Source organism: Ammospiza caudacuta, chromosome 5 (assembly GCF_027887145.1).
Source record: "Ammospiza caudacuta isolate bAmmCau1 chromosome 5, bAmmCau1.pri, whole genome shotgun sequence".
NCBI lineage: Eukaryota > Metazoa > Chordata > Aves > Passeriformes > Passerellidae > Ammospiza > Ammospiza caudacuta.
This window is the reverse complement of record NC_080597.1, coordinates 29,706,969-29,732,219: the sequence shown is the minus strand read 5'-3', so window position 1 is coordinate 29,732,219 and position 25,251 is coordinate 29,706,969. Positions and strand designations below refer to the sequence as shown.

At 52.3% G+C, this 25,251-nt stretch overlaps 2 protein-coding genes across 4 annotated transcripts; both read right to left on the bottom strand.

Moving 5' to 3' along the window:
- Window positions 1-2,811: 2,811 nt before the first annotated feature.
- On the bottom strand, window positions 2,812-14,043 carry SEPTIN3 (septin 3). Of its 3 annotated transcripts, none has more exons than XM_058804676.1 (10): window positions 13,823-14,043; window positions 8,620-8,811; window positions 8,239-8,367; window positions 7,430-7,511; window positions 6,914-7,051; window positions 6,443-6,560; window positions 5,904-5,999; window positions 4,944-5,043; window positions 4,419-4,470; window positions 2,812-3,205 (listed from the first exon to the last, which is right to left on the bottom strand). In XM_058804676.1, exons 1-10 carry the CDS (start codon window positions 13,830-13,832, stop codon window positions 3,070-3,072), a joined length of 1,053 nt encoding a protein of 350 aa, XP_058660659.1. In that variant the 5' UTR covers window positions 13,833-14,043; the 3' UTR covers window positions 2,812-3,069. The 3 variants fall into 3 exon arrangements, with proteins under 3 accessions (XP_058660659.1, XP_058660660.1, XP_058660661.1); XM_058804677.1 differs by having other exon boundaries at window positions 4,944-5,040; XM_058804678.1 differs by having other exon boundaries at window positions 13,945-13,972.
- Window positions 14,044-18,618: 4,575 nt separating this feature from the next.
- On the bottom strand, window positions 18,619-23,138 carry SMIM45 (small integral membrane protein 45). The gene is made up of 3 exons (XM_058805904.1): window positions 23,011-23,138; window positions 20,487-20,559; window positions 18,619-19,931 (listed from the first exon to the last, which is right to left on the bottom strand). The coding sequence occupies exon 3, from the start codon at window positions 19,927-19,929 to the stop codon at window positions 19,723-19,725; it is 207 nt and encodes a 68-aa protein (XP_058661887.1). The 5' UTR covers window positions 19,930-19,931; window positions 20,487-20,559; window positions 23,011-23,138; the 3' UTR covers window positions 18,619-19,722.
- Window positions 23,139-25,251: the final 2,113 nt, after the last annotated feature.

Genomic DNA, 25,251 nt, shown 5'->3' with positions numbered 1-25,251 from the left:
CGAGGCGGAAGTGAGAGGCGGCGCCGCGTTCGTTTAATGGCGGCCGGTGGCTCTGAGGGGCGGCCCTGCCCGGCCCCTCCTGGCCCCGCGCCGAGCCGCACAACGAACCACAGACACTGTGCCTACACGCAGTCCTGCTCGCTCCTCTGGCTCTCTCTGCTCAGGGCAACCACGTCTGTTCGCTGCCGTAGTTGCCTCGGTGGAAGTTGTCCAGCATTTGCCGTGCTTGGCAAAGTTTTTCTGGCGAACGGCTTCTGTACTGAACGGCTTGTGAGCCTCCGAATGCGCTGAGCGGGCCTCTCTGGTGTAAGGTTTAGACTCTTCCCGTCTGCAGCATCACTCGGGATATCTCAGGGGAAGAGCTGACTTGCTGTGGTCATCCTGGAACTCAGCTGGTGGCGCTCGATTCAGATTTTTCCCAGCTTATCCATTCACAGAGGCTTCTTCCCAACAGTATCTCCCGTTGTCATGCCCCGTGGGATTTTTTATTTTTTGTATTTGCCGTTTGTAGACTTCCTGGTAGGATATCGACATGAGCAGATGGCAGTGAGGAGTACCTGAGCATGTTTTTCTCACAAGCTTGTACGGATCATTTAAAAGTAGTCTATGATCCGACAAGAAATTACAGAGCAGGGTGTAAAAACACGTTATTACAAAGAAATAAAAATTCCTAAACCTATAGGGCAAAACACACAACCTTGTCCTTGAAATCCACATTGCAGGCAAAGGAAAGTCTCTCTTCTGTTGCGTGGGTCTGCTTTGCTTTCTTTAAGCAGGGCAGCATTGCATCTCTGCCCTAACCCTTGGCTGGGCCCAAAAGTCATCAAGATTACTATTCTGTAGCCCAGGGTGAAGGGATGAGACGTGGCTTCGTGCTTCTGTGCTGTGAAGAAGCAGAGCCCTGGCAGTGTCTTTGACGAGGTTGACGTCTTTGATGTCCTTGGGCTGAGCAGGGCCAGCTGGGTGGCAGCATGGCCAGGTGGTCTCTGCAGGCGTCCATGGAATGGCTGCTGGCACCAGTGGCAAGGCTCCTGCTCCCTGCAGGACCGAGGAGCCTGGTGCAGGGGAGGGTGTGCAAGGCTGCACGCACACACTGCATACAGGAACACCAGGAGCTGTGAACGTGGGTGGGGAAAGGATGTGGAAGTGCTGGAATGGCCCTCACGTCCCAGTGCTGCTGAGAATGGCTGATTGGTGTGGACAGGTGGGAGTGAGAGTGAAGAGAACCTTTGCTTTGCAGTGACAGCGCCAGAGAAAGCCACACGATGGACACATGCTCCTGACAGTTTTGCTAAGGCTTGGAGAACCCCATTGCCAGCCCCCGCCCCCACACAGCTCCATCAAACCAACATCAAGTTTGACTTGAGTCTTCCTCTGCTGCTCATTTGCTGTTTTCTTCCTCCTCCCTCCAGTGCCAGCCTTTCCAACCCCCATCCCAAGCCCCGCTCTTCCCCTTGCTGGGTGCCAGACCATGGCATTCCAAGTCGGCTGGCAACTCTCCTGGAGGGGACAGTCCCTGCCAGCCATGTGACATGCAGAGACAGGCAGACACTGCCAGCCTCAGGACATCTCTGGTCTTCTCCCCTCCTTCCTTCTGCCCAGACAGCCCTGACACTTTTGACCTCGCTCAGGGACACCCAGACTGTGCCTCTTTCTGCTCACAGGTCTTTACCTTCCCTCCCCATCCCCTCCAGGGAAAGGTAAAACAAAAGCTTCTCAACAGGACACAAAAGCACATTGTTAAGAAGATGTGAGAGCTTGGGAGAAGGAGGAAACAGCCTGAAGAAGAGAAATATTCAAGTACTTGGAGAAATGAAGGAGAGACTTAAAGGATAAAAAACAGAAAAGAAAAGAAGGAAGAAAGCTATGGAGGGCTAAAAGGGAACGAGGACAAAAGCACAGGAGTGGAGGAGGACATGGCACAGTAGGAGAGCAGAGGAGCAGCACTGCTACAGTAGCAAATGCAGCCATTTCAATGAGGAGAATGGGGAAGAGGTGTCTCTCGCGCCCCACCCTGGCCCAGTGCTTCTCAATCCATGGCTGTTTGCACTCCTCCAAGATCCCCAAGGTGCTACGCCGAGTGGAGCTGTCCCTGGGGGAGGTCCCAGCAGGGACCCCCTGTGGCCCTGTCCTCCCTGTGCTCATACAGCAGACGGGCCATCTGTGGGGAAGGGTTTGGCCAGGACCTGCTCGGTGCTGCTGGAGAAAGACCACTGCAGCAGGGGCATGGGGTGACCCCAGCACAGCTTGGTCTGATCTGCACAGAGTCGAATGCCTGTGACACAAGCATGGCTTTTGACCTTCTTGCTGGGCAGGGCAAATGCACCCTCTGCAGCAGGAACACGTTCTTTCCCCCTGGGTTTTGCGTCTTTTGGAAAATATATCCATTTTCCCCAAGTACTTTGATGCTTCTCAAACAGATGCTACAGGCCAAGAACTAATTCTGTCTCCTCCCACCAGTCACTTGCTCTGAACCACAAAACAGTGCCAGTCTTCTCTCATCTACCCTGTTCCAAGCTGCCATTTCCCCTTGGGAAGCCACAGCAAGAAAAGGGGATTAATTGCCAAGCCACCATGCCCTCAGGCCAACCAGCTGCCTTTACATCCATGGAAGATCCAAGAGAAATCTCTGCTGACATTTCTTGAAACATGCATGCATTGACTCCACCATCTCTCCCAGAGTCTCTCCTTGCCTTGTGTCCAAGTGATAAAAACAGGACTACAGCATGCCCCACACCTCCCCCCTCCAAAATCCACACCCCTACAAATCCTTCCCCCCTACCACTATTTCCCCCAGACAAGATACACAGCTGAGACACAGGAAGGAGAGCAGGGAAGCTGGGGGACAGTGCACTGTGCACAAACAGACCAAGGATGGGAACACTCTGGGAGGGCCGGGGGGATGCCCTGTCCCTATCTGGCACACAGGGAGGCACACGCACGCCACACGCTCACACTCGCATCCTCTCACTCCCACGTGCTGCAGAGACAGGCCCGTGGCTGAGTCAGGGGTAGCAGGGGTGGGTTGTCTGGCCAGAGTCACCAGTGACCATGGAGGGGGAGGCTCTTTCACAGGTTACTTTCGTGGTTTTCCTCTGTCTCCACAGTCATGGGGGGCAGCCCTCCGTTGTCATTCAGCCGTTTGGCCCTGTAGGTCTCATAGTGGATGTTGTGGGTCACTTCTTTTAGGTCCTGAAGGTGGGTCCTGCAGGGGACAAAATGGGTCGGGAAAGAGGATATGACAGCCAATATCAGAACAGTAAGTATTATTCTTCTGATGATAATTTTATTCCCCAAATAGATGGAAGATTTTTTCAGTCAGTCAGTTTAGCTAATTATTGTTACCCCTCTTTCTGCATGGATAGCATGGGTGTCATCATACACAACTGAGAGCTAGAGCATCAGCATTTGAGAACACACAGGCAGGATGCAGGACATGGGCTGAAGTTCCTGGCTGTGCTTGCCAGTGCTCTGCCCTTCTCTCACCTGTGCAACTGGCCCAGCCACTGGCCCTCCTGGTGTCAGAGCAGACTGGGGCTTATCTGAAGCAGTGGTGAGGCAAGGAAGCAACAGGAGGTGTATCAGGTTCACTGCAGATCATAAGCTGCAGAACACTGCTGTGAGCATCATCCCTGACCTCCACTCACAGCCTGGGGGCTTGGATTGTTACAGGCTTTGTGATGATCATTTGGGTAGGATGTTTTTACTGAAAGACTTTGGAAAAGCAGCTCTGCTGCAGAAGGTATTACAAAACAAAAAGAGGAAAGTAGGGTGATGTCAAAGCATTGTACCTGGCCAAATGTCTCAATTGCACCATACCCACAAGTGGAATTAGCCACAGGGCTTTGATTTTGAACTGTGTTTCTCTTTTTATAGGGAAGAGAGGTCACCCTGAATCTACAGCTTTCCTGCAGAATATTTGTGCTGAGGCAGCTTCATGAAACAGACTAGAAATAAGACAGGACAATGAAAGCTATTGAAATATGAAGATTTTCACTTCCAGCTCAGATGTTCCAGCACATCCTTCAACCTGGAAGGAAACACAGTCTAGGATGTGGTAATGACCTCTTTATTACTGACCTGTTTGTCAGCAGCAAATAAAAGTTTTTGCAACCAGAAGGGATTTTGTTTTAACTCCCTTAATGGGAGTTTTTGCAATCTTGAGAGGGGTAGTAGTATCCTGCTTTTTTCCAAGCATCCAGCTCATACATGAAAACTAGCACCTACCTGACACAGTGTCACTAAGAGAGGCACTAGAATATCTACCCCTTAACTCAATCCAACCCTATACCACATAAGCTTTCACTGCCTGAAATTTACTTTATTTCTCTTTTAGTAAGGGGCTATTTAATTCTGACTGGATCTCAGGAAAACTCCCAGCTCGTCAAGAGCAAACTGGTGCATGACCATGACCTTACCTGATGACAAAATCTCGAAGTAGGGCAAATTCACAGTGATTGAGGTTTTCCACTGAAAAGAAAGCAAGCAATTGTTACATTTGATTTTTTCAACAGCCCCTTTGTGGACACAGAGCATGGGAAAGTCACTTCCATGGGGACAGGTTCCAAGTGGGTAGAGCTTGCATACTTCAGAAAGGACAGACAGTTGTCTGAACGCCACACTGTCGAGCATTGGGGAGACACACTAAGAGCAGTCACACATGAATTTTCATTTGAAAACCAAGACAACCTCAGGAGCTTAGCTTCACACATCATGGTGTTCAGAGTGGCTCCAGCTTCTGCCAGGTGGTGACAGTGGCACCATATTGACCATGGCAGTTCCCTCCTGGCACAGGTATTTGAGAATTCTCCTTTTGGCTGGTTTCAAGCAGTTTGTCACAAATGGGATGGGAAGGTAGCCACAGGACATGCTATCTGGCCCCTTGTCTATTACTGTGATCTGCAGACAATACTTTCAGCTCCCATAAGCAAGAGGTTTTTTACCTTCAATGATTCCCCAAGGTGTTTTCCTGCCCAGGACTCTTTTGCCATTCACTTGATACTCCTTGTCACTGCCCACTACTGCAAAGGGCATGCTTTCCTGCTGGTGAGAGACACATGGAAAGATCCATTGAACCCATTCCAGAGACCAGTACCACCATGGCTCCCCATCCACCTTTCCACCTCTCAGCTCAACAAACACAAGGCCTTCTCCAAGGGAAGAGATTCTCCAGAGCAAAACTTCACTGGCTGTCCTTTTCACCACTCAGTGCTATCCCTAGAATTCTGGACTCTTGCTTTCCAGGTGTTCTTGCACCCCAACAAGCTGTGTGGATAGCTTGGAGCAGTGCCAAGGGCTCCGGAGTTGGGGCAGAGCTTTTCTGCACCTATCTCCAGCATTTCTGAGGAGGGGGATGACCAGAGAATTACCTTAGCATAACCAACAGGGGGTCTGTCAGCCCAGAGATCATATGGATAGTTCAAGGTGAGTATTTCTTGACAGATTTGTAGTTCTTTACAATAGAAAGATGGGACTCAAATAATCCTTCCCCATAAGCCCCATGAACATTCATCAAGTTTAATATACCGAAATAGAAATATACCGAATATTAGAAATATACCGAGGAAAGCCAGAAATGGAGTAAGTATGCAGCTTTCCAGGGAAGTAGGACAGTAGGTGAAGCTATTGGGGACCCAGATATCTCTAAGCGCAGGGAGAAATTATCTGTTTCCAGAGCACAGAATGCAGGAACTCTGCAATCCATTGGGTTGTGCAGCTGTTCACTGCTGCTTTACTCTGCTTTACATTACAGATATCCCTACAAAGAGACTGCAATTACCACATAAATGGAGATTAAAAAGCTGTTTATTTCTTATGTGTGAGGGCAATAATGCTGAAGTGCAGAACAAAATGTGGTGCCCTCCTCATCCACCCTTCCCCTCCCACAATAAAATGTTTCCTACCCTGATTTTGTCGTTCTCTGTTTTATCCTCCAAGTCCTCATCAAATTCTTTCTGGGGATAAAACTCGATCCCATTTACTTCTAGTTCCTTGCGCACCTAATCAGAAAGACATTTTGGAGCACAAAGCAGCACAAACCTGAAGGGAAGGCAGTTGGCAAGGCCAGGCAAACACATCTGGGACATCCTTCCAGGGGGCAGAAGCTGCAGGGATTGTCCCAAGGAAGTGCACAGTAAAGCGAGAACACAAGGCAGCAATGATGAGTCTGTTTCCCAACCTCAGTTACTTGTCTGGCTGTCCAGTTCCCATGACAGAACATATCACAAGACATCACAAGGATACACACATTTCTTCCTTCTCTAACGGATGCCCTCAGAGATATAAACAGCAGCATCTTTAGGACTTAACCCAGCCACCCAGCGCTGGACTCTGTGCACACCCTGGGGACTGCACTGCAATCCCAGGAAGAAGGATACCACTCATTTCTCCCACCTCCAAGCCAGGGCAGGGAAGGATCCTATCCAGAAGAGGAGATACTCACTCTTTGTTTGAATTCAGTCTTCTCCTCCAAGGTCATTGTGTCAGCCTTAGCAATAACTGGGATGATGTTCACTACCTTGCTGAGATGTTTCATGAACTCCAGGTCCAAAGGCCGCAAGCTGCAGCCCAAGAATGAACAAGATGGAAGGGGTCACTTTTTACCCTCCAAGCCTTTCATCCTAATGACTGTCCAAGCACCAGGGCACAAGTGAACCCTCCCTTGTACATACCCTGGTTGCTGCCACCATGTTCTCATCTCCTTCTTCCCATCCATTCTGCCCTCTCCCAAAAACCACAGTGGCATTTCTCCCACTCTTGTAAGCTTAGACCCTTTCAAGCCCCACAGCTCCCAAAGTTAGGCTAAACAGTGCCCAGTCCTGCTGGATCCACGTCTGAGGTGCAGCAGTGTAGGGTGTATATCTGCCACAGAGGTACCAAGGGCTGGAGGAAGGACAAGGGGCAGTGTACGTACGAGTGCCCTGTAGGGGAGATGAAGTAGAGGCAGCAGTGCACGCGCGTGTCTGGAATTCGTTTCTTTCTTGCAATATTCACCTCCTCTTTCAAAAACTTTTCATATTGCTCGTTGATGTATTTCTCAATAGGCTCCCAGCTGTTAAAGTGGGAAAGAGAGATGAATAGACTGGTACAAATCTCCTCGCGTTCCTGCCCACAGTGTTCCCACCTCTGACAGCAGCAAAGCAGTCTCAGGCATTAAAAAAAAAAATCCACCTGAAGCATCTCGCCATCAGCACAGATGATTAAGAGTTTCTGTAACTGGCCACAAAAATAAGCACTCACCATGTAATATGTGCATACCCCCAATCACACACACAGATCCATGGTTTCACAGTTCCACAGCCCCATTATTAGTCCCCAAGTGCAATAGGATCCCAGATGCTTTCAAGGGCCAAGCAGATGACAGTCACTCATATTCCATCTTAACTTCAGCCCTTTCTGAGACACAAGGCCTTGACCTTGTAAAACTCACCAGTTCTCATTGTTGATCTGGTCTCCAAATCCTGGTGTGTCAATCACTGTCAGCTTCATTTTGACACCACCTTCTTCAATGACTGGGGGAAAAATTGCAAACAATCATACTCCTCCCTGGGGACCTGCTCTGTCATGAAACATGTCTTTGTGTCCCACAAGGGAACAAGAGAGCTGTGCCCTCGTCCCGGCCCAGCAAGCATAACCAGACCACCTTGTGTCATGCCTCAACAGTTGTGACCCTCATTTCCATGTCTGACCCCAAATTTTGGTAATATCTACACAAAAGCCACCTTACACCACTCTGTCACAGGAAAATGGATTTGTGCTCAGTCTGTGGCCCAAAGGTAGTACCTACCCTAACACAACTTCTCCCCTCTAATGCATCATCCTGAATCTGAGATGATGCTCATTACCCTGCACCACCACAAGAGTTGTGCTGATGCTTTGTGAGGAGCTGTGCACTACCAGGCTTGGGATGGGACCCAACAATGCAACTTGTGTAGCTTATCAAATGTTACTGCAGGTGAACATGACTTACAGCAAGGCTTAATCCCCAACTGCAGACTAATGTCTTAGGTGATGAAGTCTCTCTATTTGTCTACCCCTCACTTTTGGCTGTGGCATCAGGGGCTTTTCAGTTTAAGAAAAGCCTTTTCTGTCTCTGAGGCCATCTAAAACTGTCCTTTAGCTTCCTATGGAGAAAGAGCTGCCTAATACCAAAGAACTCTTTGCATAGACTGCTGGGATCTTCTGCAAGACTATGCTGAGGCATCAGCATTGCTTCCACCCCAGCAGCCTGGCTCTTACCGTGCCCAATGGCTTTGATCTCCACTGTCTTGGGGATCTTCTCCTCCCGGTTCCAGCCTGAAGATTTGCGGCTCACCTGGGATTTGAAGAGGGTGTTTACCAGCGTTGACTTTCCCAGTCCACTCTGACCTGAGGATTGCAGAGAGGAAGCTTGTGACATTTGCCACAGCATGGTGATGACAGCAGGCCCAAGGAACCCAGCCAGGCTGGCAGGGGAAAGGGCTGGAGGTCTCCTTGTCTTGTGCAGGCTCTGTTTTCCCTCAGAGTAACTTCTGCCTGCTCCCTCATGCCCTCCCAGCAGGGCTTGCTCTCCCACCTGGCCTCAGTCCCTGGGACATTCTCTGGCCATGGTTCCCAGTTCCTCAGCTGGTCTCTGCCTACCTACAACCATGATGTTGAAGTCGAAACCTGTCTTCATGGTTTTCTTGCGCATCTGCTCAATGATGGTGTCAATACCGATGTAGCCCAGCAAGCTGGTGTTGATGCCCATGGGCTTCATTGGTACGACTGGTTTTTGTCGTGGCTCTGGCACCAGCTCAGACATGGCTGCTTCGTTTTTGCTGTCCACTGGTCCTACATGGGGACAAAGATTGAAAAATCATCATGGAGGTGTAACAACAGCCTCCTTGCTGACCTGTCACAGGGGCTGAGGGCAGCACTGAGCAGCCTTTTCAAGGGCTACTGAGGATAACTGAATGTCAAGATTTTAGTGGTAAGGCTCATCATGGAGAAACATCTACTTGAGTTTCCAGCACACTCTTCTGTGTCCCACTCCAGATGAGGAGGTGAAGGGGGTTTCATTGAGAATGTAGTGTATTGATGGCTCCCTTCAAACAGCAAGAGCAGGGGCAGCAAGGATGGCTGGGCTGATAATCAGGTGCTCAAAGTTCCAGGTGTGTCTCCTTATTTTTGTCTCCTGGTTCTCAACAGGATCATCAGTGTTTTGGCCCTCCAAGTTCACCATAAAATTTGTGATGGAACAGACTTAAAAAAATTATGTGTGAAGTCCTGGCATTGAAACGGAGTTTGTTTGGGATGTACCATGAGGACTTGCATGCTTGGCCCTTGCCAGGGGTGGCCGCATTACTGGCTGTGGTGCACGGGCTGAATTCCTCAGAGGAAGACAGTGGTGGAAGTGAAAGCCTGGCCATAATCTCTGTGCTTGCCTCCCCATCCATCGACCAATAGTTTTTGTCATACTCAAGAAACTAATCATCATGATCAGAAAATTAATTATCTGCATCTTTCCCTCCTCATCTCTGCTTCCTCACTTCTTCCATGTAAAACAATTGGGTGAAAAGAAAACCCTGAGGGCTTTCCAGCCTCCCTGACCCTTTTTTGGGTGATGGTACACATTGCTAGGGGTAGGCCTCACCCATTTATCTCTGTCTCATTAATGAGTAGCTCCCACCCGCTGGGAGGAAGCGGAGGTTGGGAGAGGACAGGCATGGAAAAAAAGCTCTAATTGGTGGGGAAGGCAGGCGTGAGGGATGAATCTGGAAAGGAAGATGAAGGGGATAGGAATCAAATACCTTTCATATACAAGCCAGCTGCAAACTAGAGGTTCTCCCACTCTAATTACTTGACTCCCCCATGCTTTGTCTCATTAGAGGGTTATTTTTCCAGGATAGAGACAGAATGCATTTTTGCTTGGTAAGTACTTCATTTGTTTTGGATGCCACTTCAGTTCAAGTATCTCACACTAAATTATCCCTTTCCATCATGTTGGCAGAGGTTTTTTTCTCCACTTATCAGAATCCACTGGCAGCAGAAAAGAACATGAGCGGCTAGGCAGGCAACTGCCATTTGGTGGTGACACATGCCCCTCTTCACAAGGAAAATGACTCAGAAGTCACTGGACTGGTGAAATTGATGGCACCAATCTGGGGTTCCTGTCACAGCTTAGTCAAGCCAGGCAGAGACAGACTGAGAAGAGGTCAGAGAGATTTTGTTCAAGGACAGGGTTAGGCTGGAGCAGGCTCCATGGCTGAATGGGGACCCGGCCTGACACTCCCACATAAAAGCTCCAGTGCTGACACAAGGGCTGCTCTACACAGTGAAGATTTTACATTTTTTATAAGCTGTAATATTCCACTGTCCCGTGCTAAGGAAAGACATTGTGGAAGGGTCACCCTTGACGGGGGAAGGGTGCCTCCACCCAGCTCCTTTTCACTGCTTGGGAAGTCTTTTATATTAAACTGGGAGAAGGAGTTTTCCCCTGTGTGAGATGATGGTAGCACAGCCACTCATGTACAGCACTGTGGGTAACATCTGAAGGCTCTTGTGCCACCTCTATTCCACCTTGCCCACACAGGAGAGGTCAGTGGCAGGATGGCAGGCCCTCCTGCTTTTCTCTACCAAGTGAAGGCACCCTGAACTATCATCAGCCTCTCCTGAAGCAGCGAGCAGCACCCTGGGGCAACCAGAGCACAAGATGGACCATTGGCTTGAGTCAGACTGGCAATTTGGAGCACCTCACGCTGCCAGGCAGCTGCTGGAGGAGGCAGCCTGCCACACCAAGTGCTTCTCAGCTGCAATCCTCTCTCACACCCATCACAACTAGTATGTGCCTTTCCTGCTGATGAAGCATCCCTTGAGGCTCCCGTTGTCTTTTTTCAGACTTACCAAAGCTGATGTGAGCCAGGAAAGCCCATCTCTCAGGTACAGCACAGGGGGCCAGGCCAGCCAGTTCTCCTGCACCCTACCCTTTACTCTCTGTCTGCCTGTATCATGGTTGTGTGGCTGTGCTGTGTCCCTTTTGCTGCTGCAGCGTTCTCCACATACACCCCACACAGCCCTGCTGGGCTCCTACCTAGCCCTAAGAGTGGGAGAAGAGAGAGAAACAGAACAATGAGGGAATTAGGGACAGGGGGCTGTGGCCCCAGTGAGGCACTTGGCTACTGGAGAAATGAGGGCAAATAAACTCCAAAGGTAGAAGGGAACAGGTCAAGATGGGAAGAAAGCCCAACTGAGCAGCTGCATGGGATGGGTGCAGAACAGGGGCCATGTGGGCTGTGACCCTTTCATTGCCTGGGTGGTATCTTGTCCTCAGGGAATCTGATGCCTTCTCCTTTATTCCTTCAACCCTTGTTCTTACACAGGGAAGAGGAAGGAGGGAATTTGCTGTCAGCCTCAAGGCTCACTAAGAGGTTCCTAATTCATCCCTCAATCGCACCAAGGAAAGCCTTGCCCAGAGCCAGGAGATGTTGCTAACTGCTGTGGACATCATAATACAAGCTTCAGTGTTGGAGGCAGGAGCTTGCAGTGACTAGGGCAGATATTTCAGATTCAGGTTCTTGGGCAGCTATAGAAAACCCTGAGACCAGGAGAAAGCCACTTGCTTTTCTCCTCTAGGTCACTTGCCTTCTTCTCTGTGTGGGGTTCCTTCCCATACAGCCTCAGGCAGGGAAGCCCCCATTTTGCAGAAATTTGCCCAGGGTTCATCTTTCTGCACATGACTTTTCACCTTTTGCCTCCCACAGATGAATTCAAGGAGCCAGCTGAGGAACAGCCTGCTGGGCTATGCAAAACCAGGACCAGAGCTGTCCCTGAGACATGAAACATGCCTGCCTGCTCTCCTGGGAGTGGCTCTGTTTTATGTGCACTAAAGCTAATGGTTCTAGCCCCCTGAGCACACTGAGTGGCTGATCAAGGGGTGGCATTCCGTGTCCTGGGCTCATCCCGTAGCCCTTGCAGCTGTCCCCTGTAATGACTCAGTGAGAGGGCACTACAGTCAGTACAGCTGATAATGAATAGAGGGCTAGCCAAGGTTAACCACTTACATATGCTGTTTACAAGGCTCCCCTTTTCCCTGTTGCTTTGTTCTGCGTGCTAAGAGAAGCTCATTTAAGAGGGCTGTAGCTGGTGATGCCCCCCTGCTGCCCAGATCCGGTAGGAAGTGGCCCTGGGCTGGGCTGTTAGGGAATATTATCTGGCTCACAGGAGATGCTCCATGTGACTGGATCAAGGGATGGCACAGGTTTTGAGGCAGGGACAGGTAGAACCACGATGAGTGCCCAGAGAGGTCCCCATGGTCCCAGCTTGCTCCTGCTTCTGACACCCACTGATCCACCCCAGAACCTCCTCCTGGAAAGCCAGCATATGTGGCCAGCAGCAGACACCACCTGATCTACCACCCTTCGTGCTCTGATGTTCACAGGACCTGTGTGGGGACAGAGGTGGCCCTGCAGGTCCCTTGGGGGCTCAGGTAGTGGGGACCAACATCTACTATGTCCTGATAACCCAGATACAGTCGCATCCCCTCCCCCTGCCTTCCCATCCTTTGTCTGGCAAGAGGGAGGGAGAGCTGCAAACAGTGCTCACCACAAACCAGCTTCCAGCAAGGAAAAGCTATTTAACCCCCACGTAACACATGGATGGCCTCGCTGCAGCTTTCCTCTGGTGCAGCACAAGGTTGTCCCTCTGAAGCTGGAGGCAGTGGTCCTCACTCACATCTCACCCCAGCCCCTTCCACCCATTTGGTTCTGGATGTCCTCCCTGTTCCATGTAGACGAGGAACAGGGAGGAGGAATGGGTTCAAAACCTGAAGGTGGCTGGCAGAAGCAGGCCCTCAAATGGTGATGCCAGGTTCCTAGGAAAGAAAGCAAGCAGCTGCTTCAGCAGTACAGCCTCCCTGGAGCTCACGGCCATCAGGACCTGCTCCTTACTTTGCTTCAGATCCGCAGAGGTGCTGCACTGAGCATCTCTCCACTGGAAAAATACCTTTCCCTCCTCAGTTCCTATGATGACCCCAGGGCATTTCTTTCAGCTGTGCAGTGCAATGGCTGAGCCCTGCCGGATGTACTGCCTGACCTCAGAGTACAGAACAGAACCATTCTCCTTACCAAATCTTTTTGCCTGGCTTGAAGATCACCCCAATCCTCTGGGCTGCTGCAGCCTTCCCGACAGCAGCCTTTCTTCCCCTCAGCACTCTGCAAAGGGCTTGGGCAAGAGCCCGGCTGCAGTGAAATCTAGGGCAGAGTGTGCTGAAGCCTCTCTGGAGATGCAGAAGCTGGAGGTGAAGGAGCTGGGCACAGCCCAGGCCAGCCACCACAGCCCCAGCCATGCCCTTGGTGCTGCTCTCCAGCCCTACAATCCTTGTCCCATGTCCCAGCTCACCCCCTGGGTGGCACAGCTGTATCACACGGCGAGAGGATGCTGAGCACCCCTGGACTATGGCAGCCACACCACCACAGCTGCCTATGCCCCTGCCTGCAAGCCTGCTGGCTCCTGTGCAGATGCTCAGGGAGAGGCACAGCACATCCCCACTGCCTGACACTGGCAAGGGACAAGCCAGGTGCCTGTGGCACTCCCCAGCTGGATTATCCCTTCCTTTCAAAGCAGTGCCTGGCACTACCTACTCCCCATCAGCACCACGACCAGCCCTGCTCCTTCTCTTTCATACAAGGAGAACAAACAGAGGAAAGACAAAGCCGAGACCGATTTCCCCCACTGCCCTCCGGGGTTATCCCTGCCCCATGCCCAGAGCTGGGCAGCGTGGGGGCACACAGAGGATGCCTGCGCAAAAAGCCCCAGCGGTGTCCCTCTGGCGTTGCCCAGCCCTGCCAAGCCCGGAGCATCCTACCTTTGAACATGAAGCTTCCTTTGTCTCCGACTCCTCTCCCAAGGGGGTGGGTCTCCCCCCACTTTTCTAGCCTGACGCTGATGAAGCAGCACGGTGGGCTACAAAGCTCCACTTGCTTTTACCTTTGTCTTTCTTCCCTGTGTCCTCTTCTCCCCCCTCTCTCCTTCCCTTCCTTCTCCAGCGGCTATTTCAGCAGAGCGGGGATGCTGGTGCTGCTCCTGCTGCCATCGTCATGTGACCTGAATATTAAACATCTCCGCAAAATCTCCCCCCGCGCACCCTCCCCCGGCTCCATCCCAGGCCCCCGGCAGCCTCCCTGACTTGCGGGGGGGGGGCATGGCCTCGGGCACGGAGGGGCCGCTGCCGATGGGGCCCCCGTGTCCTGGAGGGGCCCTCACTGCACACCCACACCCCCCAGGCCTTTTCTTGCCCTTTTCCCTCCCAATTCCCCAGTCTTTTCAGCATCTCTGCTTGTTTAGGGAGGGGCATATTTAACCCTTCACAGCTTAGTTCCGGCGGGGCTGAGAAAAGGCCCTCTTTGCCCCTAGGTATTTGGTAGGATCAGGGGATTGAAAAATCTCCTTCTGCTTTCCCAGAGAGAGGAAATTGAGAATATTTTGGTTCATCGAAAGCGATTTGCCCTTCAGCTTTGCTGTGAAGGTGAGAGAAACCTTTTCTCCTCCAGCACCGTGATTGCTGGCTGTCAGCCCAAGGCGCAGAGGCAGAGCCAGCGCTGTCCCCTCTGCGTGCGTGTTTGTGCAAACCTGTGTGTGCCTGTGTGCGGTGAGCAGGGACAGGTCCTCCCACTTGGACCATGTTGCGGCACACAGGTCACATCCCCCTGTGCTCTGGCAGGCACCTCCATGTGCCTCCTGTGGATGTGGATGTGCCTGTGCCTGGAGAGCCGTGTGGCTGCCTCTGGCTGCTGGTATCTTTGGAGGGGGATGCCCTTTCCCTGCTTTGCATGTCCTCCAGGGCTACATCTGTGAGCCCTGGCCCCGACAGGGCCTGTGTACCTGTCATGCTGTGCTGGGGCACCGATATCTGGGAATGCTGTGACCCTCCAGTCAGTGGGATGACAGGAGCACCACGCGTTCCTCCACCACAAATCAATCCCCCTGGGTGGGGGCCAGGCTGTGGGATGCCTGGCAGACTTGGCAAGGGTTTGGGGCTCCTCTTTTTGCAGTGCTCTGGGACAAAAAGAAAACTGCACCCACTTCAGGTTTTGGGAACATTTAGCAGCAGTTTAGTCAGCAGTTACCCCGGGCTAGGCTGAGCAGTGGACAGACTGGCTTTGGACAGACAGACAGACAGACAGGCAGGCAGGTATTCCAGCACCCAGAAAATCTGACACAGTGACCATCGTGTTGGCTATCTTCCTGCTGGGTGCCAGGCTCAAAAGCACACGGGCTGTCCCCGCACCAGCTGCTGCCCACCCCTGATTCCTTCGTGGGTTAAGAGGAAATCACTCCAAGGGAAGGAAGCCCCCGTCCTCCCTCTCATCACCCTGAAGGGTCCTGCCCCATGCTGGGCTCATGTCATCGCCAAGGGACCCCTTGGTGCCTCCCTCCCTCCCTCTGCCCGTCAGCGGAGACCCACCGGAGCGTGGTGGGGCGTAGGACAGCCCCATCTTCGCCACCGAGGTGGCCTCGGTCCCGTCAGAGCTGCGGTGTGGCTGGGGCCCCTCGGTCGCCACGGGCCGGGGCCGCGGGGGGATCGGGGTGACCGGGGCCGGGCCCCGCAGCCGCTCCCAGGGCAGACCCCCGGGCCCGGCCGCCCGGCGCAGCGTGACCGAGAGGCAGCTCCGCTTCGTGGGAGCAGACACGGCCAGGGGCCCGTCCCGCCGCCGTGAGGGGCCCGGGATGCGGCTGGGGCCGCTGGGGCTGCCGGGGGCGGACAGGCAGCTGCGAGGGAGGGCGATCTCCTCGTCCATGGTCGGCTGCGGGCTGGAAGCGGAGGTGCGAGGGCTGGGCCCAGGCCGTCCCTGCTGTCAGGGCTGTGGTGTCGCGGGGTGCAGAGCTCCCTGGGGCTGCTGTCACCCACATGCTTGAGCCCCCACCTCCAGCCCTGTCCGGCCAGCCCGCCTCCAGCGGGACAATGGGGCTCTTGTGGCCGGCATGGCTCGCTCCCACGCTGGGCGCCATGGCCACTCCTGCCCCGGCCCAGCACCTTCCTGACCTCCGCCACCAGCAGCCCCACAGCACGGGCAGCTCCACAACACGAACCCCCTGCCCTGCTCCCGTGGCAGGAGGTGCAGGAGTGATGCAGAGGTCAGGTCAGGCCTGTGTTGTCTGCTTCCAAGGACACTGGGTGTGATTAAAAAAAAAATTAAAAATATTTGAATTTTTGAAATGTTTTCCCTTCTTCTCTTAGTTTTTCCCCCTCAAATGGCATATTCCAGTGCAACAATTTATATCCCACTGCACAAGTTCAGTGGTCACTTTTTGGATGTTTGTCCAAGTTGTTGCTTCATTCCCTTATTCTGATTTTCTTTTGCTTCTTCATTATCATAATTATTATGATTGTTTCTTAATTTTGCCAGCTTTGTGGCATTTTCAGGGTCAAGAGGGATTCAGCTTGCTATTTTACACCTTCCTCACTGTAAGAGGCTTTGAAGGGCAACACAATAAACAAGGAGGAAAGGAGAAAGGTGTTTTGGTGGGATGGGATGAGAATATGAATGGTTTGGTGGGCAAGTGGGAGCAAAAAAAGAGAGACAGGCACCCACAGCACCTACAGTGTGGCAGGGACAATGATTGCATGATCTCGGGTGACCAAGGCTGAGGAAGTAGAAGAGGAACACCATCCAATGACCCACATCAAGTAATTCGGAATGCTGGTGGAAGGCAGAGCTCAGGACAGTGTGAGTTCTCTGCTTCTTTAAGGGCAAAGAGACAGAAAACATGAAAAAAACTAACCTGATACTGTGTAGTATTTCCAGCAATAAGTATCTTCTCCGATTCTTTATGCAGTTTAATTCAGTATCTGTGACTATTTCTTTCTCCCTGAGGTCTTTCTGGCTGCACAGATCCACAGAGGAAAAACAATCTCAGTTTTCAGGCAGCATTTGCTTTTAATTATTCCAGGATAGCCCAGCAGTGTAGCTGGCACAGGAGCCAGGTGGATGGAGACCTACCCTGTTGTAAAGGAAACCTCACTGCAGACTGCTCCTTGCTGCCTGCCCAGAGCTGGAGGGAGGCAGCTCCCAGGAGGAACAACAGGAAAACAAAGCATCAACCAAGCAGTTTGTCACACACTTCCACTGCGGAAGCCTTTGACACTGCTGAAAAAATAGTCCTTCGTAGCCATGGAAAATACCTGGCTTAATGCTGATTGTGTCAGGGCTAAACAGCACAAAAAGTAAGCCAGAGGAGATGAACAATTAGTTTTTCTCTAATCCAGCCCTCACCCAGTTGCTGTCTTCTTTTGCTCAGTTTCTGCATTGAGTCATGGGCAGTGGAGCTCAACACAATTACAGCAGCATGCAGAGGAGAACACAGAGCAGGGGAGAGCTCTGGGACCCCTGTGAGTGCAGGCTCCCCTTCCTCCAGTTTGACTTCTTCCTGACTGCTCCAAGCCCCTCAGCTCCAGTGGAGATGTTTTTATGCTACCCCACAGCTCAGTTGTGTTTGTTTACAGAGCAGTCCCACCCATCAGGGAGTTGAGGAGAGGAAGCAGGTTTCCAAGCCGGTGTTTGGAGATATGGCTGTGATGTGCCAGAGGGCAGGGAATGTGAGCCATGCAGCTGAGGGTGGCACATCATGCCATGCAACCCAGCCCCTTGTCATTTCCATTTACAGTCCCAAGTCATGAAAATGTATCTGTTTCAGACTACACCTGCTCTTTTGAGTATTTGCTTGCCAGGGCAAGTACAATTTTGGGCACAGCAGTAATCCTATTCACTGCATTTCCCTGCTGAGTGAGACTCCCCCGTTAGGGTACTTGCATCACAGTCTCTGTCACTTGGCTGAACCAAAGGACTCTTGACTTGTCCTCTGTCTGAAACAGAGCCAGAAAGCTCCTGCCAATGTGCCTAGTTTTGGTGTAGAAAAGAATGGTAATGCAATTGCAGTCTGGCAGATGAAATGTCCCAGGAATACCCAGGACATTTGCAGGATGTCCTGATCCATTCCTTAGAGCTAAAAATTAACTTGGATCCCCAGAGAATTACCAACTTTCAGGCTGCACCTGTGCTTTGAGCTTTTCCTTGCCAGGGCAAGCAAAACTTTGGGCATGGGGTAATCCCACTCACTGCATTTCCCTGCATAAACCACTCACAGCAGCCCAGTGAACTCTCCTTCTTTCTTTGGGGATGGAGGAGAAAACTTCCTGCTCCCAGGTTCACAGGTGAGGCTGAGTGACACAAGCCAGGAGCTGTGGCAGATTTTCACAGCTGGCCTGAGGAGCCCTGCTGCTGAAAGGAGCCATTGGGGACTGGAGCACAGAGCCATAACAATGGAAGGACGCTGGAGATGTGTTTGCCAATATCCTGGCTGGCCCAGGTGATGGCACAGGATGCACAGACGTGCACATAGGATGGTGGCACCAGCTAACATACCTGGGAAATGCAGGAGAGGGGCACACAGGATCCCTCTGTGTCCAGAGCATTCACAGGTTGCACCATTGCACCTACATGCGTGCAAAGGGTGGATGTTGGGGTGGGAGGAGAGGAGACACAACCTCCTGCCACAGGCTCCTTGCTCTCTCAGGCCTTCCTGTACACACTGGGCATTGCACTGGGCTGTCAGGGAGAGAGAGGATGGGGATATCCCTCTCAGCCCAGTGTCACAGCTTCATACAGCACTTTGGTGGCTGGTCATCCCCATGACAGTGCAGGAAGCCTATAAACATGGGATTTTGTGCCAGACCCACATTATACGGCTTGGGTCCAGAAAGCAAAGGTGGTTTATCTGGCAGGCTCAATGTTCCTTCTCAGAGACATGCAGGGGGGAAAAGGGCTGAGGGATGCTTTGCAGGGGGGAAAAGGGCTGAGGGATGCTTCACAGCTCTCATTGGGAAACAGTTGAGAAAAAGAGCCTGTCCAAGGGCTCTGCAGTGCAGTGAACAAGTGCAAGTAGCTTCACAGACTATCCCATCTCCCTCCATGACAGAGGAGCAGGAGGTCAGGCAGATCAGGAGTGGCTGATGTGGTAAGTCTGGCAGCACCCATGCATGCAGAGCTGCAGAATGTTCTAGCTTGACACAGGACTTAAACCAACCTCTTTAATAAAGACCTTTAATTTCAGTGTGGTGCGTCTGGAATGGATGTAGGGATGGATGTTCTCCATCTCCCAAACAGACACAGAAGGGGTGTGCATTTAGCAACGATAAAGACGTTCAGTCTCTGAGGCTCACTGAGCCCTAGGTCCCTCTGCACAGAGCTTCAGCAAGCTCACCTCTTAGCATCAAGAGTGGGTGCTGGGAAGAGCTCAGCTGAAGCAACTATTTGTATGGAAACCCCATTTATTTTTCCCAAAAACCCCCTTGGACTTAGACAGACTGTGTTAGATTTAACCTAGGGAACGGGAGTACAAGGTTCTGTATCCCTTTGCAAAACTTGGTACCTTTCCTACTGAAGATCCTGTCAAGGTGCCAGGCAGCTCAAACTCAAGTGATTAACAAGGGATATTTCATTTGAGTGGTTAGTCAGTCTTGGCCACAGGAAGGAGCAAAGTCCTTGGCTGGCTGAAGAGCTGTGAGCACATGGGAAGCCCAGCCAAACAAATCTTGACTAAGAAGCAAAGGGGCAGAATGGTGAGTGAGGAGTACGAGACCCAGATCAGCAGAGAGCAAAGTGAAGACCAGCCCCACTTTTACCAAGGCAGGACTGCCATCCCTAGTGAGGCTTGTGGTCTGCTGCCCACCCAGGAGAGATTCCTCTGGCTGCAATGGGCAGCTTGTCAGACCTCAGGCACCCCAAAGGCCAGGTTGTCCCGAATCATCAGCGTCTTCCGAAGGTCTCGCTCCATGATTGGCCTCTGTGTTCGCCACTTATGGGCTTCCTGGAGTCCTGGTTCAAAGTAGTAAATGCAAGCTCCAAAGCCCACCAGGATGAGAATGGAGATCATCAGATACACGGGCACAAACCAATCCAAGAAGTGGGGCATGGCTGCCAGAGAAAAGGAGAGAAAGCTCATGCAGAGGGAGCACCTAAAACACACCTTCACCACCAAAAACCACCTCCTCCACCAAGACTGATCATAAGACATCTGCCTCATCAGCAGTGCCCAGTCCCTCCTCACAGCCCTGCTGCACCTGGCTTATGCTTGGTTGCACATGAAGACACCTCATCCACTGGGAGAGGTCAATGCTTTTGGGGTCATTGCTGGGAGCCCTCCACAGAGTGTCAATCCCACTCCCTCCCCACAGAGAGGGTTGAGCTTGCTTGCCCCGAGCCCGGCTGCCAGTGATTAAAAGTAGGCAGTGGGTAAATACAGCTGCTTCTCACCTCCTGCTTGAGGGAAAAAATCTGCTTCCCCTGACATCCATCACCCTTTTGAATTCCCAGTCTGAGCTGGTCTGGCTCAGGATTGAGCCCTCCCTTACTGCACCTCTATTTCAGGTCCTGCTTTGCCAGGGCTCAGGGTCCTTGGTTCAGCACCAGTCTGTGAGCAGGTCTGAGATCCCTCCACCACATCAGCCACTGTGCAGTGGGGGCACTCACCGGGAGCAGCCGATCTGCCTTGCCAAGAGCCCCTGGCCAGCCGGGTGCGAGGTGTGTCCGGAGCAGCGTTGCCCTGGGGAGCACAAAACAACACCACACTGTGTGATTGCTGCTGGGCCAGCACTAAACATGGGAGAGCAGGAAGGAGTAATCATCTCCTTGTCCAGAGGTCAGGGCTGAATGTTTCTGGAGGGGTGAACAAACAGGGATTCAGCCCCATAACCTGCTGGTGCCCTGGCACATTCTCTGCCCACCATTACAGCCCTGCTGATGCCATGCTTAGGGCATGCACCCTAACTTAGGGCCATTTAAATCTGTAATGGCATCATATTTGATCCCATCCCTTATCCCCATCCTTTGGGAGGGAGACAGCCACCCACATTGCAACCTGCAAAGGTACTCAGCTTGTTCAGCTCTGCTGCTTGCTCTGCACCAAAATGACAGGCAAGGTGCGGATCATGCAGGGACAGAAAAGGGGATCAAAAAGCATCCCACACAAAAAGCACAGCTACAACTTCACCAGGCACCAGATCTTCTGGGTTTTCACTGCGAATGTGCTGCTTGTTAAAGGCTTTGATGGATTAAACCTGGCACCCTCGCGCTTGGGAGAGCACAGCGATGCCAGACTCAGGCACAAAAATGCAGTCCTGAAAGGGGACTTTCTGTAACCCTCACCCCTTGGTGGGAATGATGAAATGCCCATTGACTTCTGTGGGGACACACTGAAGTGCACCCACATCAAACTCCTGGTTTTCCAGACAGATGAAAGCTGTCATGTCTGACCATGGCCCAAGTCATCCCTCTGCAGTAACAAACTATCCCCAAATTCCTTGCACAGGGCTGGTTAAAAGGAGGCTGGAGAGAACTCTGAGCATTTCCATCCTCCTCCCTGCTCCTGGCCTATAAGGTTGGTGCCTTTTTCACACCAGGGGCTGGGCTTTTTTCTTTTGTTTTTTTTTTAATACCACAGCCATCCGTTGTTTCCAATGTGCCCAGCAGCATTTATCTTCTGGACACCTCTTGTCCCAGGAGGACCTGTAACAGTAACTTTTTTGTCAAAGGGTAAGATCTGAAACAAGCTGCAGTTCTTATTACCACAAGAAGAAACTGCAGAAAATGCCTGATTTCCTCCCACTTATTGGCATGGATCTGATCTGGGCACTGCTGCTGCCTCTTCATGGCTGCCTGTGCCTTCCTAAGGTGAACAACTGCTGAGGAAAGCTCCCACCATAACTTCCAACAACATCACAGAGGTGTTGTGAGGAGCTGAGGGGCCTCCATTAACGCACCTAAGGGGACCATGTAAGGAATTAGGCACAAACTCCTTCCACAAACCTCTCCCCTCAGCAGCTGGGACTGAACTCTGGGCCAGAAACCCCTCAGCACAGCTTTCTTACACGCTCTGCAAAAGTAGCTCCTTTGCACCCCCTGTACCCCCCAGTTACATCTGCAGACATCCTGGAGATCTCAGGCTGCTGCTGCACCCCCCTTTTTCAGGTGTCTCAGCAGCTGCTATCTGTCCCTGGCTGGCAACAGCAATGGGCAGGATTAGGGACACTGTGAAGGTGAGTTCAGCTTGGATCTCCTGGGCTGATGGGAGGAAAGCCAATAACCTCATTCGCTTCCCTGATCATCCACTTTCCAAATGTGCGAGTGAAGCTGCCATCCAAAAAAGCACTGCAATAAAAAGCAGCCCTACACACTTCCCAATTCATCCTTCCTCCATCACTAGTAGAGCCAGCATTTCCTAGCTCCTCGCCAGCCACCTATTCTTCATCCTACTTGCTATGCAGCCCTGTCCTGCTGTGTCCTCACGCTGCTCACCATCCCCACCCCCTCAATGAAGGGTCCTCATCATGGCCATGCCGAGTGCTGGATGAGGTGTCAGAGCCGGCTTTTGTCAGGCAGGTGAGCAGATTTTGGCTGCAAATACTGAAAAGAGAGAGTTTCATTTAAAGATGTCAGCTTTCTGGAGCAGTTCTGCGGATATTAAATGTGCCTTAACCTTGCCAGACCACTTGATCTTCAGTACCTCATTTTGCAGTGGGACATCCATGTCCCCCCAAAGACACAAAAGAGTCCTTGGTCCTCCATCCAAACCCATGTCTTATATAGACAAGCTGTCTGACCCTTTTAAACCTGCGCTACACCTCACTCCCGCTTCTTGCCTTCAATGTCACCCGTGGATCCCCTATGCCGCCTCCCACCGCCCCCGAGGTGCTGTGGGCACACTGTGACAGGAGCCCCGGGGGCCACGTTGTTAGTGGCAGGGCACAAACTGCCTGGGGGAGGCTGGGAGCAGCCCACAGGAGAATTTGGGTACAGAACCCTCCCGTGCGCATGGCTGGGAGCGCAATTCATTTTGCAGCATTACAAGCCGTGGGGTCACCTCGACCGCAGGAGATTCCCCCAGAACTGGCGCCCCGGGGCCCAGCTGCCAATGGCTGGGACCCAGACATGACCTCGCTGCCACGCACGGCATCCCCAGCACGCACCGCTCCGTGCCCTGACACCTGTCACCTACCTTCCTCCACGGGTGCAGGGCGGCGGGATGGGACTGCTCCCTCCGGCATCTGCCGGGTGCCAGCCGGGATGAGTCAGGCTCCTTTCCCGGCCAGGCAGTGCCAGGGAAAAGGCACCCCGCGCCGGGAGAGCTGGGCGACAGCGGGAGGCGACAGGCGCGGCTGGGCGGGAGGCAGGCAGGGAGGGAGGGATGGCGGGAGCAGCCGCGGCGGGCGAGGGAAGGACAGGCAGCCAGCAGCGTGGCCTCATTGCCCAGCGGGCTTCCCCCACCGCCTCCCCGGCAGTGTCAGCCCCGCTCCAGCCTCCCCGGGGCACCCCCCGCCGGCCTTCCCCCACGCACGCAAGAACGGCTGCAGCGGACTGCGTCCCGGCGCGGGGAGGGGGGAGCGTTTTAGCAGAGGTCGCTATGGCAACGAGCATCCCCAGTTCCCCCGCACATGGTACCCGGGTCAGAGCCACGAGGGAGCTGCCCGCGGGATGCTCTCCCTCCTCCCGCATCATCCGCAGCCCGGCTGCAGCCCCGGAGGAGGAGGAATTCTGGGGCACACGTGTGTGAGCTAGAGCTGATGGAGATGGACAGAGTGCTCAGGCTCCACAGATTTACCAGCGTGTGCAGCCCAAGGACTGGGGACTGGTGGTTTTTCATCAGTGGATAGGAAGCAGAGAGAGAGAGAGGGAGGTTAGAGGCAAATGGGGGTTAGTATTCCCTTCAGGGCTTTTATGTAAAATTAATCCAATCAACACTTTGACCAAAAGAATCTTCCATCAGGAAACAGAAAAACAACGCTGTCTGAAGTACTGTTCTTGCTTTCAGTGAAATACCGTTTTCCTGAATCCATACCTAGTTCTGTCATTGCTGCTGCTGACAAGAGATGTTTTGTTAAAACATTTTCAGCTTTTCAGCAGCACAAAAATAGGAACATGCAAAGGGGTTTGGTTTTTTCATATTGAGGTAATTTTGTTGTTTGGTTTGTTTTTTGTTTACAAAGAGATTTTTTCACCATGACCCAGAAATAGTTTAACACAAAAGAGTTTTAGCAAAATCAATCAAACAACTGGCTGCAGCCCGAAGAACTGCCTGCTCTCCTGCCTGTGCTGTCCAGCTCCACCCACTTAGTTTTTGACACTTACAGCCCTGCAGATGTGCCAGAGTGGGTTATTGTAAAGGTTTTCAGGATTAATAGTACCCACTGAAATGTATGAGGCCCGAATTTGTGTCTGCTACACTCCAGGAGCTGTGAGATTTGAGGTCTCAGTTCCCAGTAGGTTGTGTTTCAGGCACAAAGGAGTTCATCCTCTCTCCAAGCCAAGCTGTGGATGGTGACAGAGCCCATGCACACCTGCCAGCTCCAAGGGTAATGCATGACAAGGTTCTGTCACCTGGTCTGTGCCAGGGTTTCATCCACCAGTGCAGAGACAAGGCTGTGATGGAGCCGGGGGAGCTGACTGGTATGCTCTGTGATTTCCTCTTCATCCTCTTTAGGTCCTCCTGAGCCTCACTTCTTCTTGATGTAACTGCCAGGCCAGGTATATTCATGCCACAACGTGTGAGGTCCTCCCATTTTCCCTGGCCAACTGTCCCGAGTCTCTGCTCTAGGTCACCTCAGAGGCACATCAGAGCCAGTGTGTATCTGCCAGTCTTCAACTCATTCCCAGATTTAAGCTCAGGCTTGATGCCAGCATGCTGGTCATGCAGCCAAAACCCCAGAACAGCAATAGTTTTGACTCACGAGGTCATTTTTTCCTCTGGCTCACTTCCCTGCCACGCAAACACTGGGAGGATGTGACAAGGAATGGTGATCACGTCATTCTGCAGCCACCACCACAGCAGTGGGCAAGGTAACGATGTGGCAGCCTCTCTTGCTTCAAGCAGGAATCCCCCCAGATGAGTCTGACCCTTGGACACAGCAAGAAAAAACCACGGGGCTTTGTGCTGCTGGAGCTGGGACACGCTTGAAGACCCCGTGCCTCTGATGCAGCTGCTTGCTGCCTGTGACTGGGCTCTCAGGTGCTGTCACAGCCTTTGGTTTCCAACAAGAGCTAAAGCTGCAAGACAGCTCCAGGCATTGATGTGCCAGTGCAGCTCAATCTGCATGGAAACACTTCAGCTGCAGTTCAGCTTCCACCTCAGAGGAGGCTGCTCTGTGCCACTCAGGCCTTCCAGGCATAAGCTTGTGCATATCATTCTGCCTGCTGCCTTGGGGCCTTCCAGCCCCCTTCACCTGGCTAGCAGGAAGCCTCT

Coding starts and splice junctions, on each gene's coding strand:
- SEPTIN3 (XM_058804676.1), bottom strand. Junction 8,368..8,619: donor CTTCAACATCATGGTTGTAG/GTAGGCAGAGAC, acceptor TGCAATCCTCAG/GTCAGAGTGGACTGGGAAAG. Junction 4,471..4,943: donor ACCTTGGGGAATCATTGAAG/GTAAAAAACCTC, acceptor CTTTCTTTTCAG/TGGAAAACCTCAATCACTGT.
- SMIM45 (XM_058805904.1), bottom strand. CDS start 19,929: ATGCCCCACTTCTTGGATTGGTTTGTGCCCGTGTATCTGATGATCTCC.